Source organism: Salmo trutta, chromosome 8 (assembly GCF_901001165.1).
Source record: "Salmo trutta chromosome 8, fSalTru1.1, whole genome shotgun sequence".
Taxonomy (NCBI): Eukaryota; Metazoa; Chordata; class Actinopteri; order Salmoniformes; family Salmonidae; genus Salmo; species Salmo trutta.
Window position 1 is genome coordinate 49,142,041 of NC_042964.1, and position 16,779 is coordinate 49,158,819.

The window sequence follows — 16,779 nt, forward strand, 5'->3', positions numbered from 1 at the left end:
TTGCTATTACAAACTGGTTACCAACATACTTGGCGCATTAAAAGAAAGGTTTTGTCATACACGTGGTATACGGTCTGATATACCACAGCTCTCAGCCAATCAGCATTCAGGGGTCAAACGACCCAGTTTATAAAACTCGTAATAGCATGCATGGCAAACTACAGTCGGGAGCTTTAACATACACACCATTAGCTAATGAGCTTTATTACATTACTTGGGTTTGCTCTTCAATATTTGAGAAGGGTCGACAGAATTCTCTTGTTCTCCTTAACCCTTATGAGAGTATTAGGGGATAACTGGATGGATATCAATAACAGATCAATGTCGTAAACCGCATTGACAAAAAAGTAACTGGACAGAGTCTACATTATTTTTGTAGGGTTTGGACTCCGTTTGCTGGGTTCTCTCCATTTTCAATAAATTACAGATCGTGCCATATTTGAGATGAGTCAAATGACAAATAGGTGTGAATGGAGGAGTTCTCCATTGGCTGTCTGGCTGGAGTACTTCCTGATTAGATGCGTTCCTTTTAGCTCCCCTGTGGCACAGGGTGGGCAGAGTTTCAACATTGACCATTCCATTGGTCATAAAGTGAAAACTCTACCCATCCGGGGTACTGGGTGAGCTCAAACAAACTTTTCGGAACCATGATTTCTCAGCCATTTCACATGGGTCTGGTCCCTCAGCTACATCAACCCATTCAGGAAATAAACCATTGGTTCTGGTAGCTCAGTTGGTTAGAATATATATTGAACAAAAATAGACACGCAAGAGAATCAAGAACGCAGAAAGAAAGCAGACCACTTCGACATCTCGACTCTTGTCAAATGGTGGATCATCCAACCAGAATCTTTGGCCTCAAAGCCAGTCCTTGCACCATTGAAATGATCAAGCAGCCTTGAAAATGAACACCATCTACATGAAAGCTTGAGCCCCATCCAGCAGAAGGGGGTAGAATTCCAGACTCCCACACCCCCTGGGTGACCCCAGAGTTGAGGACTTAGTCCTGGTCCAGTCTGATCGGGTAGGACCTGATCATGACCAGGTTACTGCCAAGGGTCCGTACGGTGCTGCAGGTTGTAGTTCTGAAGCTCAATCTGGTCCTTTATCTGGTTGATCAGAATCTGAGACAAGAGGATCCCCACCAGCTAACGGCAGAGAGGGAGAGAGGGAGAGAGAGAGAGAGAGAGAGAGAGAGAGAGAGAGAGAGAGAGAGAGAGAGAGAGAGAGAGAGAGAGAGAGAGAGAGAGAGAGAGAGAGAGAGAGAGAGAGAAAGAAAGAGAACACAGGAAAACAATAGAGGCTGGGTGAGCAGAGAAGTAACTTAACGTGGTTCCTGACCTTCTCTACACTTCTAGATGATGTGCCCATAGAGTTACAATGTGAATCTAAATAGACCAGGGCTGGGTCAAATTAAATTGAAGTCAGTCAATTCAAGAAGTAAACTGAAATTCCAATTTAACAATTGAAATAACAAAATCTACTTCCAATGACTTCTTAATAACCTGAAAAGGAGAAGATATGTATTTCTAATGTTTGATTTGAAGGAATTGAGTGACATCAATTCGAATGGACCCCAACCCTGAAATAGACTATACAAGTGTGTGTGATGTGTACCTGTGGGATGGCCAGACCCAGGGCGATGCCCCCTAGCATGAACAAGTTGCTGTGGATCCAGTTGACCAGCTTGTCGATGCAGCCATTGGTGTGGATGAAGGCACCAGCCTGCAGGAATGGCAGCCCCTGCATCCCCTGACCACACATTGTGTTAATGACCGCCTGCACACAGACACAGACGACACAGACACAGAGACAGACAGAGAGAGGGGCAGATTTGAATTACAATGCACGTGCACAAGAATGCACAAGCACGTGCATGCACATTGTGCTCTGTTGAAACTAAACCACACTTGACAATAAAGTGGAACATAAAAATAGCACACTTAACTGTAGCATGTCATGATTTAACCATTGTAACAAGTTGCTGGCAAGATGATTGTAATACCCCAAGGCCCCGATCTTTAACCCCTGACCTCATCTTTAGACAGCAGGCAGTAGGAGAAGGGAACAGAGCAGCGCTCTCGGCTGCGGTTGTCTGTGGTGCAGTTGAAGTACATGTTCTGAGACCAGTCGGTGTAGGTGATACCTCCACAACAGCTGAACTGAGGAGACGAGGACAAACAAGTCATTGGTAATGGATTGTATAGCCTGTGTAGTCAACAGCTGTCAGTCTGTATCTGTGTGAAACTTGTTGTCAGTGTGGTGTGTAGATGTCTTAACTCAAGAGCTTGTGAGACACATTTCTGATTAAGACCTATACAATGAACTGAACTGTTGTTTTCAGTTGAGGACGATAGAGGAACCAAAAAGGGTCATCTCAAAACCTTGGCCAAATCGGACAGAGACCCTTCAATACTGAATAAACAGTAGTGAAACTACCGTCGCTGTACAGTACCTCTTGAGTTCAACGTGTATTATTTGGGAACAACAAGTATTACAGTGAGAAAGTGTTGTTTTCCAGTTATACGTGTTCCACTCACCTCTTTCTGACCAAAATCAATGAGGTTCTGTAGGTCAATATCATCCCTATAATGAACGATGGCATTGTTGATAATCTCACTCACTTTATTCCGTGCCTTTAGAAAATACAGAAAAAAAGATGACATTTGCTTTAAATAATTTGTTTAGTCAATCAACTAATACACTCAATTGTACCCTGAGCAAGACAAGATTGTTCCCACAAGCAGGGGCCATTGAATTACACACAATTATTTATCCTGAGTCAATCCTGGTAATATAATACCCCCATAGTTAGAAAACAGACCTGCCTTTCTTTAAACTGCGTTCTATGTCTTTACACACATGCACACACACGCAAGCAAGCACGCACAGTGGCACGCGCACACTCAAAGTTTACACATGGTACATTCCTCTGAAAAGCAACAGCCTGTTGCTGGGTGAATTAAATCGACTGGTGAAGTGCAGTTGAAGGCAACTAGCAGCAGAGGGCTCTCTGGCCACAAGTCACTGACAAACAGCCTAAAAAATGACTTCCTCTTCTAAATATACATTAGCATTTTTGTCGTCATTATCATATTTATGACCCTTATCTTACGGTAATTACTTAAATGAACTGATATGAGCACTAACTGAACCGATAGAACATTAGAAAGCCTACCATATTCAACACTCACAATGTATGAAAGTCTAATCCAAAAGCATGGCTTTCGTTGGCTGCTCTTGTAAATATTGTGAATTCACAGCAAATCTTTCTCCTTTAATGATTTCTAGTTTCCTCTTGTTGTATATGCTGTGTGTACGTTTCAATTACGCAGATTTTATTCTGCACAAGAACTGCCCTTTGGGGACAGTAACAATCTATTGAATTGACCTCAAAGAGAGATGTTGCACTTCTTTAACAAGAACTGGAAAAGGCCAGAATATTAGGACCTGGTCAAGGTATTATGACCTAGCTAGAGGCCGGGGTGGAGGAGACGGGACACGTGGGAGTTCCCAGAGTCAATACTTAGGGGGAACCGACGTGTCCAGTTTATTATGGGTAATAAAATGCTGCATGATACAACCAATAGAAATAATTCCCATAGTGATACCCCCATAATTCCTAGTGATACCCCCGTAAAGATACCCCCAGAATTCTCAATGATACCCCCGTAAAGATACCCCCATAATTCCCAATGATACCCTCGTAATGATACCCCCATAATTCTCAGTGATACCCTCGTAATGATACCCCCATAATTCCCAGTGATACCCTCGTAATGATACCCCCATAATTCCCAGTGATACCCTCGTAATGATACCCCCATAATTCTCAGTGATACCCCCATAATGATAACCCCATAATTCTCAGTGATACCCCCATAATTCCCAGTGATACCCTCGTAATGATACCCCCATAATTCTGTCCTTTTCTAGTGGAGATACAGTACCTTATCTGAGAAGACGAAGCCCAGGACACCTGCAGCTAGCTGCAGCAGAAAGATGATAGTCAGGAAGATGCAGAACTGGAGGAAAGAAGGAAGGAAGGAAGGAAGGAAGGAAGGCAGAAAGGAAGGAAAGAAAGAAAGAAAGAAAGGAAAAAGAGAGAGTGAGAAAAAAAGAAAGAGAGAGAGGAAGAGTTAATCATTTGTTCAGTCTGAGGGCATGTCACTCAAGCCTCATGGATAAGAATGTATTAGCCTGGTAATCTTTCAGGGGTCAAAACCCCCCATCAGCAGATAACCTGAGGAGGACTAAAGTATCTCATACTAGGCTATTCAAATGATAGAGCACAACACAGCTGATAATTGGCAGTATTTTAGAATGCATCCTTCCAGCCTGCCTTCCTTGAGGTAGAGATCATGGATTCATACGTTTGGCTATGAGAAAGCACCATTTCTATCTTATTGCTTTCACCCACCAATCCTTAACAGATCACTGATTTCTTCAAGGAAGGTAGGTAGGTAGGCATGAAGGTTTTATTTATCAAATAATTACAAGTCTGCATTGTGGGGAATAGGTTCGTAAGTAAGCATTTCACGGTGAAGTCTACACCTGTTGTATTCTGTGAATGGGACCAATAACATTTGATTTTGATTTGAGGATGCTCTTTTAAAAAGAGTTAGAAGTGGGCTAGACCACTGACTGTCTGTAGGAGGCAGATGTTCTCTCTGAGGGAGCCCACACAGCCACAGAAGGTGATGAAGAACATGAGCACCCCCACGATCAGCAGCAGGAGGGCAGGGTCCACCGCTAGATAGGCCATGGCTGCCTCTGGGAGAGGGACAAAGAGGGAGAGAAGGGACAGAGAGCAAGTGAAATAATCATGTACCGGAGAGAGTGGAAAGAGAGAGTATACGTGGCGCCAAAGAGAGAGAGAGAGAGAGAGAGAGAGAGAGAGAGTGTATATGTGGCGCCAAAGAGTGAGAGAGAGCGCTTGATTTGTTTACAATGACTGAAGTTGGTTCTTATCTGAGAAGGAATTACAAACATAGTGGGGATATTCATCAAACCTTAGAAGTTGTGAGCCGTTTGCATTTTTGACATTCTTCCCAACAGAGGGACCTTTGGAGCCACATAAACAAAATGACATACTCTATAAACGTCCTGTACTGCCTTGGCATTTCTGCCTTGGTGTTGCGACCAGGGTCGTGTTCATAAAGGCACAAAACAGGAGAAATGGAGTGAAACAGGATGGGATGAGACTACCTGATCCAATAAGAAACTCACATTTTCGTTTTCCATTTAAAAACGTTTAGCTACAGTATGGTGCATGACCTAGGCCTATTGAACTCAGTATGAAAGCACCACTAGAATGCCATACAAACAGCTCACTGAATGTATGCATCGATTGAGTCAATGGAGGATCACTTACCGGCATGTTTCATCATCCTCGCGTAAATGCCAATAGACATCAACACCAATGAGATCATCTGATAAAATGAAAAGAAAAAAAGTCAATGTTATTTTTCTTGTTGTAAATAGGCATATGGAGTAGAACAATATGAGAGTAGACTGAATATGAACCTGGACATAGTGTCTTTGTGAAAGTATGACACAGGAGAAAGACATTAAGTCTCAAAGGAGGAGAACAGAAGGGATTTAAACTGTCCAATGCAGATGTTTTTATCTCAATATCAAATAATTAATTACCTTACTGTGATTGTTTGTTTTTGACCATTTTAATTGAAAGCAAAAATACCTTCTTGGCAAAGAGCAATTTCTCAATCAAAAATGTTTCTAGGATTGTCTGGGAGTGGTCTGAGTGGGGAGGGGAAAACTGAAAACTAGCTGTTATTGGCAGAGAGGTTTGGAATTCTTTTTTTTTGGCCTATTAGCAAATGTACTACCTGGTGATGTCACCAGGCAGGCCAAAAGTACATTTTCAAACAGGTCTTACAGTAAAAGGGCATTCTCATATTCACAATATTATTCCAACCTCAGTGTGGAAATGTATATAAAACACAGGAGGTATGTAAGAAACAGCTCACTCTGAAAATGGAACTCTTCTCCTTTAAGAGCAGACCATAGTTATAACTCTACGGAGCAGATACACACACACACACTCAAAACTTTTGGCCACGACTGTACATTAAAAATGGTTAAAATAAGCCCTGATAAGTAGCTCTACAGTGAAATTCAGTAAAAGTATGATGGCTTTAGAATGAAGAACTGACTTTTTCAAATTAAGATTAGCTCTTATCTTCCTTGACTCATCCTGGAGTCAGTTCATGGCTATATTTTGTGTTCCAGAAATGGTGTCCCCCAGTAGTCCGCTGTCTGAAGAGCAGTTCCTGTGTTCCTGTCTGGATGTGTTCACTGACCCTGTCACCACTTCATGTGGACACACCTTCTGCATGGCCTATACCAGTGGATACTGGAATACCACTGACCTGTGCCAGTGTCCAATGTGTAAGCAGAAGTTTTACACCAGACCAGAGCTTTGCGTCAATACTTTCATCGCTGAGATGGCTGTTCAGTTTAGAAAGTCTGTTCAAGGGAAAGTTCCCAGCAGCCCAGGCCAGCAGCCTGCTGAGCCTGGAGAAGTGTCCGGTGACGTCTGCACTGGGAAAAAGCTCAAGGCACTGAAGTCCTGCTTTGAGTGTCTAACCTCCTACTGTGAGACTCACCTACAGCCTCATCAGATTCATCAGCACTGAAGAGACAAACTGCTCAACCCTGTGGAGAACCTGGAAGACATGATGTGTAAGAAGCACAACACACTCATGGAGCTGTTCTGTAGGACTGACCAGACGTGTGTGTGTGTGTCAGTTCTGCACAGAGACTGATCACACCGTCCCTCTCGAGGAAGAGTTTGGGGAGAGGAAGGCTCAGCTGGGGAAGACGGAGTCACAAGTGCAGCAAATGATCCGGGAGCGACTGCAGAAGATCAATGATATCAAAACGCTCAGTGGAGGTCAGCAAGAAAGACGCAAATCGAGAAATAGCAGATGTGCAGTTCTTCACTGCTCTTGTGGAGTTAATTGAAAGAAGCCAGGCTGAGTTCATTGGGGTGATTGAGAAGAAGCAGAAAGCAGCAGAGAGGCGGGCTGAAGGGCTCATTGAAGAGCTGGAGCAGGAAATCACTGAGTTAAAGAGGAGAGGCACTGAGCTAGAGCAGATTTCACACACTGAGGACCACCTACATCTAGTCCAGAGCTTCCCATCCCTGTGCACCCCATGAACACCAGGGACTGGACTAAGATCAGTGTTTTTCTGTGATCTGTGTGTGGGGAACTTAAGGAGAGCTGTGTCTCAGCTGGAGGATACCGTAACCAAGGAGATGGAGAAGTTGTGTGATGCTGAGATGAAGAGGGTCCAGCAATGGGCAGTGGATGTGACTCTAGACCCTGATACAAGACATCGATATCTTGTTCTGTCTGAGGACGGGAAAAAAAGTGAGAGATGGATACAGGCAACATACTCTCTAATATGACCTAGAAAGGCATTGGAATATTCCCAGTGTCATGGGAAAGGAGGGCTTCTCCTCAGGAAGATTCTACTACGAGGTGCAGGTTGAGGGAAAAACGACTAGGTTTTGGGAGCAATTAAAGAGTCCACAAACAGAGCCCTCCTGTTACAGTACCCTGAAAATGGATTCTGGAATGCACGACTTCTAGGTGATTGGGTCTGTCCTATTGGTTGCACCCCAGTCTGTCTTAAGAAGAAGCTCAGGAGAGTGGGGGTGTTTGTGGATTTTGAGGAGGGTCTCCTTTTATGATGTGGAGAACAAGTTTCATATCTTCTCTTTCATTGGCAACACCTTCACTTAGAAACTATATCTAAACTTCAACCCTGGTTGTTATGGTGGTGACAACTCAGCCCCATTGGTCATCTCTCCTGTCAATCACCCAGATTGACAATGAAATGGGAAAACATTGATTATCAGTTAACAACCTGCAGAGGTGCTGTAGGCCTATGAGTCCTGAACTTTTCATGATTCTTAACCATTGTGGTGACTTGAACTCAGCCTTCTTCACATTGCAGGCCTTAAATGCTCAAATCAGTTTTATTTTCCAAATCCATTTAGGAATACTGACTGTCAAAACAGCTACAAGTGACCAAATCAGATGTGTGTGTGTTAAGACTGCAGTCATTTGCTGGCAAGGCTATGCTAGTTGTTATAGTAACGATGGGTGTGTGCAGTGGTGTAGGCTGATTGGTGGTGTGGTGCTTGTGCTTCCTAGCACGCAGACGTTATGTAGCAGGCTAAGGTGACGACTCCTGCCATGGACGTTTCCCAGTTGCTTTGAATGTTCAAAATCATAGTGCAAGGACACTTTTAAAGCCTCAAAAGGATAAGATGATCCAACTTTCAAAAGGAGTCCTTTTTGGCCACTGCAGTCAACTAGCTAGCTGGGTAGCTTTCTAGCATTCACTAATTGGTATGTAAACAATTAACTAGCTAATTGGCTACCACATGATCTTGTCAAACTGTCAAAAGAGTAGCTAGCAAGCAACAAGAGATGCCAAATAACAGTCTAAAAACCACTTGATAATTCAGATTTGACCGTTCAGACATAAATCTGATTCCTGGCCATGTGACATATCAGACTTCAAACCACCTATGAATGTGGTTTGAAATGTGGCTTGAAATATCCTATTCCATGTGCTTTTTGGATGTTCAGACTGAAGGAAAAATAACAGATTACAATGGGATATGCAACAACAAAAAAGGATTTGAGTCACTTCAAACTGCCAATGTGAACCAGGCTTTAGTTGTTCATTAAAGTTTCTCTCCTTTGCATAATTCAACATGCTATCTACACCTCTTTTATTACCTAACAAGCCTCACTAATATACACTGAACAAAAATATAAAACCCAACATGTAAAGTGTTGGTCCCATGTTTTATGAGCTGAAATAACCTTGTGTTGGGGACAATAATGTGCAGTTGTGTCACACAGGGAGCATGCAATTGGTATGCCGACTACAGGAAAGTCCACCAGAGCTGTTAACAGAGAATTTAATGTTAATTTCTCTACCATAAGCCGCCTCTGTTGTTTTAGAGAATTTGGCAGTACATCCAACCTGCCTCACAACCGTAGACCACGTGTATGGCGTAGTGTGGGCGAGCGGTTTGCTAATGTCAATGTTATGAACAAAGTGCCCCATGGTGGCGGTGGGGTTATGGCATGGGCAGGCATAAGCTATGGACAATGAGAACAATTTCATTGTATCAATGACAATTTGAATGCACAGAGTTACCTTGAAGAGATCCTAAGGCCCAGTTTATATTTTTGTTCAGTATCCTAAGCTAGCTATTTTTCTTTATGCTGTGAACTGTAGCTTGAAAGATTGTCAGAGCACAAGTTTTAGCATAAGCAAGGGACTTGTGACTCAACTTCAACGATAGGCCTTGGGACTCTAGTGGGACTTGAGGTTTAGTCACTTGACTACAACACTAGCAATGTGTACGTAACTTAAAACTTAAACAAAAATTCAGTGCATGTCAGAACAGAACAGAACCATTGGAAAGTGGGTGTGCTGTAGTATTTACACTAGTTTTAGTCAGTGAGTAAATGTGGCATACAATGTAAAACTAAATAGATTCTCAAATATACAGTTTAGCACACTGAGAATCATATAACGGAACCGACGAACAACATTCAACTAGTGACTTTATCCATAATAGGCTGACGGGTCAATGTTCAGAACTAGTGAGTTGGGATATGTTCTGTTCTATAGAGTTCATTCTCGTTTGACTAAATAAACAACTTGGCAGCGATCAGCGATAATGGCCCTTTCACTTTTTTCTCCAACCTGCAGCTTCACCAACACAACAGGGAGCACACAGCAACCCCTCTCCCACTCCAGTATCCAGTTACCACACCTTGCACATTGGAGGGAAAAGCCTAGTCTGTCCTCCGAGAAAGGACTAGTCTTCCTCTGCACAAAGGAAGCTAAATGGATAGTTTACAAAAAACGCTGTTGTCATGTGTGCAAAGATAGAGAATAAACTATTGCGCCATCTATCCAGTCATTAGTTTGAGTTGAGCGATTCATTGGTTGTGGTGTAAATTCTGCCCTCTAAGTTATTTAGGGAAAATGGAAACAGAAAATGAGCGGCCTTCCTACAGCTCTGTACCTCAAATGGAATTGCCATGTGGTCACTAGAGATAGATATCTTCCTTGGTGGTTTGTTCAGATAGCCTCCCACACCATAGTTCACATTTGTAGCAATACTGATGACTCCCTCGCTTTTAACAGTGTTAGATGTGTCCTTCCAAACACATTCTCCAGCTAGCCAGAGGGGGTGAAAAACTACGTAAAAAATGCATTCCTCACAGCCAGAGATGCAAGTTTTTACAAGATCTTATCCTGCTTGCACAAGGCCAAAGAGTAGCTCTTTGACTTGTGCTTGTGGTACGCTGTGAGGGACTGGACTGTAACAATCAGGAGTTTGTTTTTAGGACGTCCATGTTCCAACTTGTAAATCAATGTAGAAGTGGCCAGGGGTGAAGATGGGGGGGGGGACCTGGTTCCGTCCACGTTCTGGGAGTGAAAACTATGTAAAAAATAGTTTATGGTGAATGAAATTAGTTTACATTAGTGTGTTCCTGAGTTACTCTTTTTCCATGTCCACTTCTGCAGGTGACCCATGTGGTAAATTTAGCATATGTAATGATACCATTATTGTACATAATGAAGAATCAAACCTGAAAGTATTTTGAGGACACATCCAGGTGTGGACACACTGACACTGTAGCCTACATGTTGTTTTGCACATAGCTAACCTCAAGCCTGTCATTTCCTGTCTATGAATCTGCCTTTATCTGCTATGCATAGGAAGGACTAGCTCTGGTCTCGTTGCACAACCAGAAAGAGTTGCCTCTGATAGTTAATTAACTTCTCTCTGTTGGTAGAGGAAGAACCTACTAAACAATCTGGACCAGAGCTAAGGCGTTAGTAGAGGAACGCCTACTAAACAACCTGGACCAGAGCTAAGGCGTTAGTAGAGGAACGCCTACTAAACAACCTGGACCAGAGCTAAGGTGTTAGTAGAGGAACACCTACTAAACACCCTGGAGCAGAGCTAAGGTGTTAGTAAAGGAATGTGTACTAACACCCTGGAGCAGAGCTAAGGTGTTAGTAAAGGAATGTGTACTAACACCCTGGAGCAGAGCTAAGGTGTTAGTAAAGGAATGTGTACTAACACCCTGGACCAGAGCTAAGGCGTTAGTAGAGGAATACGTACTAACACCCTGGACCAGAGCTAAGGCGTTAGTAGAGGAATACGTACTAACACCCTGGACCAGAGCTAAGGTGTTAGTAGAGGAATATGTACTAACACCCTGGACCAGAGCTAAGGCGTTAGTAGAGGAATACGTACTAACACCCTGGAGCAGAGCTAAGGTAGGCTAACGTTTATGCTAGGTTTCCGCTAGTTATGGAATGTAAACACAGCAGAACTGGACATAAATCCACATCAAAACCTATTAACACTGCAAAGCAGTACGGACTAAAACCCAACACTGGAAATCCCAGTCTGCAATAACAAGGCTGCTTGTTCTTGCGTCTTAGTCTGAAATCCCCTTAGTGTTGAACAGTGAGTGAAAGTTACGGTTCCCCCAAGCACCTGACAGTAGGCTGACAAATCTGTACTATCAATTTGCGTATTTTGCAAACTTCTGCTTCCAGAGTTGTTCATGTTTAACAGCTGGTTGCCTTTTTATAGTTGTTATAGATATTCTGTACTCAAGGACAACGTTTGGGGAAGTAGCTAAATCAGTTGGCATGCTGACAATCATAAACAAAGCAGATGTCATGAGATCAGGAGCATTCAGTGGCACATTTTCCCCCAGATGTTTTTCTATTGAACAGATCATGAGAGATGATGGCAGTGGGGAGAGAGAGAGAGAGTGGTTGTGTCAAAGGGCACTAGGCCAGATTCTAGCCTTTGCCGACACTATAGACATGTGTGCCTACACTGGGATGATTGCCTATGCTGTGTGATGTTAAAGCAGGGCCCATATCAAAGGTATGAACTCAATACAGAACACCAAGCCTGGATATTTCAAAGAGCTCGTATCTCCTAATGTGTCATAGGTCGCTCAGAACAGCGCCGACACTACCATCACCATCAAAGGCACATCAGTGCTTGGTGACACAGTGATTGGGAGGGGGGGGGGGGGATGGGGTCCTTCTCACATATTTTGATAAACTGTGACAAGGAAAGCACATTCAAAAGGAAAAAAATGGGGCCAAGATCAGTTTCTGATAGTCAAACATGCCAAATGCAACTGTAACAAGCATTTGATGAGGTCTAGCAACAACAAAAAAGAAAAGAGCAAACAGCCCTCTCACAGATAACTATTTCAACAGCTTTCTAGGATGTGATTGAAGTATCTAAGAGGCATATTTGATACGCTCATTTGACTGCTAAACAGATTTGGAGAGGAGAGTGCATGGGCCCCCTTTTCACAGAACCCCATGTTGCACCATCAGCATATGAATAAATGAAACTTTGCGTTGCTTGGCAACAGCTTGGTTAAAAAAGGAGTTGTGACAGTGGACTGGCATATACAGAGCAGTGTATAATGGAGTTTTGTTTACTGCTCCTATTGGTTTTCACATTATTATTGAAATGAGAGTCTGGATCCCCTCTATATAAAGACTATTATTTTAGGTCTAAACGTATTCTAGCAGCCAACGTCTATCAAGACTAGGTCCATTATTAATGGAGTGAAATTGGTTATTCAAACACAAATGACAGTTCCAAAACAAGGTGACACTTTGACCAATGAGAGAGCTGCAAGGTATGTGCAGGCATTCCTTAGCTTGCCTGTAGCTCCATTCCTCACCACTATCACAGCTGTGATGTTGTAGCTGCTGTTTAAACATGTTCATCAGCAAATAAGCACTGCTTCAGTATGACACTAGTAGGAGTCATTGGTGTCAAACATGAAGCAGAATACAACCTCTACTTCTCGATCATGTACTCCTTTGAATAGGCAATATTGGTTATTTTCCACGGTTAAGGATTGATTATGATTGTTTTGTAGCATAGAAGCAAAGGCATAATAACATTGCTAAACGTTTCATCCTATTGAATATTTGCCGAAGGCCAATGGTTAGAAAAACCAGCCCAGTGAATGGTCATTGGGGGGGGGGGGGGGGGTTCTCATGCATTCACACAATAATAAACTAACAGCCTAAATCAATGATTAACCAGTCCTCACAGCAATGTAGCCTAAATTACTGGAACTTGCTCACGTCCAATGAAAGCTATAGCCTAACAGCAAATGGATATTTACAATTTGTACAATGAAAATGTGTGCGTAAATTTAAATTAGTGAGGTGCACAGATTACGCAAAATCAGCAGACAAAACCAGCAGAAATCTAAACATATTAAATACTTACCCCAAAATATTAAGTTAAAAAGGAAAAGTAGATATTTGACAACTGGGCTGACAAAGCTGAACTCTTTATCGTAAGTCGCCAGCGCAGCTCTTTTCCCCATGGTTAAAAATCAGAATTCCCAATCCGAGCGTAAATGTAGGCTATCACTTTCCGCAATAGTCCAAGTATATCAACGCATTCATACGTGCGTTTATATCTACTTTTTATTTACGGTTTTTATTTACGGAGTAAAGTACAGTAGCCTAAGTTGTAGGGCGAGTCACTACTCACACTCGGTGGTGCTGGATTCCTATTACATTTCCTTATTCAGACAAGTCTAGAGAAAATAGGCTACATACACAACAGAGACACGAGCAAAAGCCTACAGCCGCAGCGCAACCGTGGGTTTGTAAAGAGGGCGTCTTTCTCAGTATTGTGCGAAGTGGGTCACCTGTTTCAAAGTTGCTAGTTGCTACTGTGATTAATGATTGACGGATGTAGCCGAATGCGTAACTTTGAATTTGTTTGGTATCTGCAATGTAATCTATTACAAAACAATACAAAATAAAAACTATTAATTTGCTTTAATGAATTAAAACATGATTAACAAACCAATTTTCTGTTTGAGGCTATAGGTGCATTTGACTACAGAAGATCAAACTGGTACACAAACTACACAATAAATACACACTTGCTCAATTTTACATGATTTAGCCTAACACAGTGTCAAATATCTTTAATGTAAAGGGTTTGTCAGTTTGGCATTAAAGGCCCAATTAGCACTTTTTATATCAATATCAAATAATTTATGGGTAACAGTTAGCTAAGTACATTAATGTAATAGATTTCCATAAAAAATGGCAAAAAACTATTTCTCAAGCAAGAATTTTGCTAGGACTTTCTGTGAGTGGTCTGAGTTGGGAGGTGAAAACTGAAAACTAGCTGTTATTGGCAGAATTAGGAATTAGAATACTAGACTAGACTTGACACTTCTTATGATGGTCTAAAGGTCAGTTATTTCGATCAGATATTGTGTAAAATAATACATTTTAAGAATTTAAAATGTAGCACTCACAGCTTTCCAAAAAAAATAACATTTAGACATTTAGGATCATGTATTTTAGAGGCTATTTGTACAGAAAATGTGTATAAAACCTGTAAAAAAAAACGGTATTTATAATTATCTGACAATATTTTAATGCACAATTTCGGGTATATCACATGCCTTACATGTATTTTTCTGCATAAATACAATCTGGATTATGCCTTAACGGCCATTCATAGACTAGTTTGGATTTGTCCCTGACCAATTTGGCTGCCATTTTCACTCCATTCTGGAACTTTGAGGGTTTATAACATAGACCCCCTCTAGTAATTTAATAGGATCTCTATGTTTGGAAATCTTTGTTATTGGTGTATTAACCAAATTACCGCCTGGGGACGTCACTTGGCAAGCCGAAACTCCTGCCCATGCAAACCTGCTGATTAGAAGGTCCTATGTAGATTGGATTTTCAAGCAGCAACTATCAGGATTTTTTCAACGCTTTTACAGTGTTAGTTAATCAGCTGTTGTACAAGTGCTACAAAACATAGGAAAACTGAACTTTGACTGCAATGGGCCTTTAAATAATCTGACAAAGTGTGAGTGACTCAACATGACAGTATTGCTTAGGTCATGGCTTTGTCCGGACATGCAGAATTGAGACAGGCAGTTCCTTTGAGATTGATGTTCTCATATGATTACAAAGTAAAACAGATGCACAAAAAGAGAACAGTGAATAGTATTTATGCCTTGAATTGTGAGGAAATTCAGATTACCATTCATCTGAGATCACCATTCTTAAAAAAAAAAATGTTACAAAATAAAATAAAAAGGACCAAATAATTTAACCTTATGGCCTGTAATGAATGCTGTTATGCCAGGATATTACACTACACAGACCCTGTCCAGGAGGCTTTTGAGGCCTGGGACTCTCTTAGTCACTGGCTGCCTTCCAGGTAGCCCTCCTCTGGGGTCGCCCTTTAGTGCCAGCTGGCTGCCTGCTAGCACCAGACAAGTTGGGTCTGGTCGTCTTATTTCTGCAAAGAGGCTATGGATTAAAGGGTCCTCTGTTCAGTACGCCATGCTCCTAGCCTATAGAGTAGAGTGGAGAAAATACATGAATGTAGCCAACCTAACTTGTTATTTTTTGCCTGATAAGTAGTAGTAGTAGTAATGAAATTAGTGGTGGATATAGTAGTGGTGGTGAAATTGGTACACCCAATTGGCCATTTAAGATTGACTTTGAAGGGTTGAAGTTGTCAAGTTTACTCACAGCCAACATTTAGATCCATGACCATTTCCTAACCATATGTTTGAATGCAGGGCCCACCTGCCACTTTATAAAGTACAGTACTTAGGCAGTATAGGTGACCTAAGCCTTTGACCAAGTATCTATAATTTAATGCCAGCAATATGTCAAAAAGCAGAACTGAGACATCTAGTGATTAGTGACCGCTCAAAAACAAGCAGAACCGAGACACGAGCTTGTAAAAAGCATACAATGGCCCCATCTGTCGGAATATTATTTGAGCACGTTAATAATATTTCATGAATACATTTATTTTACACAAGAAGGCCACTCGAGAGCGCCTTTGTATCTGTATGGGGTCCGTAGCCCGTTGAAGTTGACATTTAAAATGGTTAAGGTAAGGGTTAAGGTTCAACACACTGTCACAGCTTATTGTGAAATAGACACAAATGACTTATTCGAAATTCGTGACAGGCACGATTTTCATCACAACGCATTTCCTGTCTATTACACTGTTTTCTTGACGCATTCGTGTACATTTCAAGAATTCCTATTTGCCGTGGCTAACGTTAGCACGGTTAGGGGTTAAGGTGGTGGTTAATATGCTAGCTAAGTAGTTAAAGGGTTAGGTTTTGGAGTTGGGTTAAGGTTAGGGGAAGGGTTAACTAACATGCAAAGTAGTTGCAAAGTAGCGAAAATGCAAAAGTTATCCATGAAGAGATTCGAACACACAACCTTTGGTTTGCTAGAGTTTCGCGTTATACGCCCCTGCCTTTCGTTTCTGTATTAAGTAACCTACTGTCTTTATCAGTGATTGAAATGCACTGTATACAAAATCGTCTACTGCACACGAAAACATGTACTTGTTCGTGTGTCTGTCACACATTTCCAATAGGCAATTCGTGTCTATTTCACAATCTGTGAGACTGGGTTGTGAGACTGGGTTGTTAGACTGGGTTGTTAGGGTTTAGGGTAGGAACGTCCTAAGGACACTGGATAGTAATGACCATCAATAGGGCCAGGCCGACCAGACTACCATAACATGGGAGAATGAGAGCGATCTTCTGTCTTTTTGTAAATGTATCTGCAAGGCAATTGTCAGTGTTGATAACATTCACGGAATTATGTAGTATGATAAACTGAAAC

At 41.8% G+C, this 16,779-nt stretch overlaps 1 protein-coding gene across 1 annotated transcript; it reads right to left on the minus strand.

Moving 5' to 3' along the window:
• Positions 1-101: 101 nt before the first annotated feature.
• LOC115199141 (tetraspanin-33) lies at positions 102-13,772 on the minus strand. Its single transcript, XM_029761743.1, has 8 exons — positions 13,365-13,772; positions 5,375-5,432; positions 4,646-4,773; positions 3,951-4,025; positions 2,541-2,636; positions 2,034-2,162; positions 1,618-1,779; positions 102-1,148 (listed from the first exon to the last, which is right to left on the minus strand). The coding sequence occupies exons 1-8, from the start codon at positions 13,461-13,463 to the stop codon at positions 1,047-1,049; spliced, it is 849 nt and encodes a 282-aa protein (XP_029617603.1). The 5' UTR covers positions 13,464-13,772; the 3' UTR covers positions 102-1,046.
• Positions 13,773-16,779: the final 3,007 nt, after the last annotated feature.

What these genes read in the sequence shown, in the direction of transcription:
- LOC115199141 (XM_029761743.1), bottom strand. Translation starts at nt 13,463, where the DNA reads ATGGGGAAAAGAGCTGCGCTGGCGACTTACGATAAAGAGTTCAGCTTT. An exon ending in GAGGATGATGAAACATGCCG is followed by an intron (nt 4,774 to 5,374) that starts GTAAGTGATCCT and finishes TCCCTCTCCCAG; the next exon opens with AGGCAGCCATGGCCTATCTA. An exon ending in GCTTCGTCTTCTCAGATAAG is followed by an intron (nt 2,637 to 3,950) that starts GTACTGTATCTC and finishes TATTTTCTAAAG; the next exon opens with GCACGGAATAAAGTGAGTGA.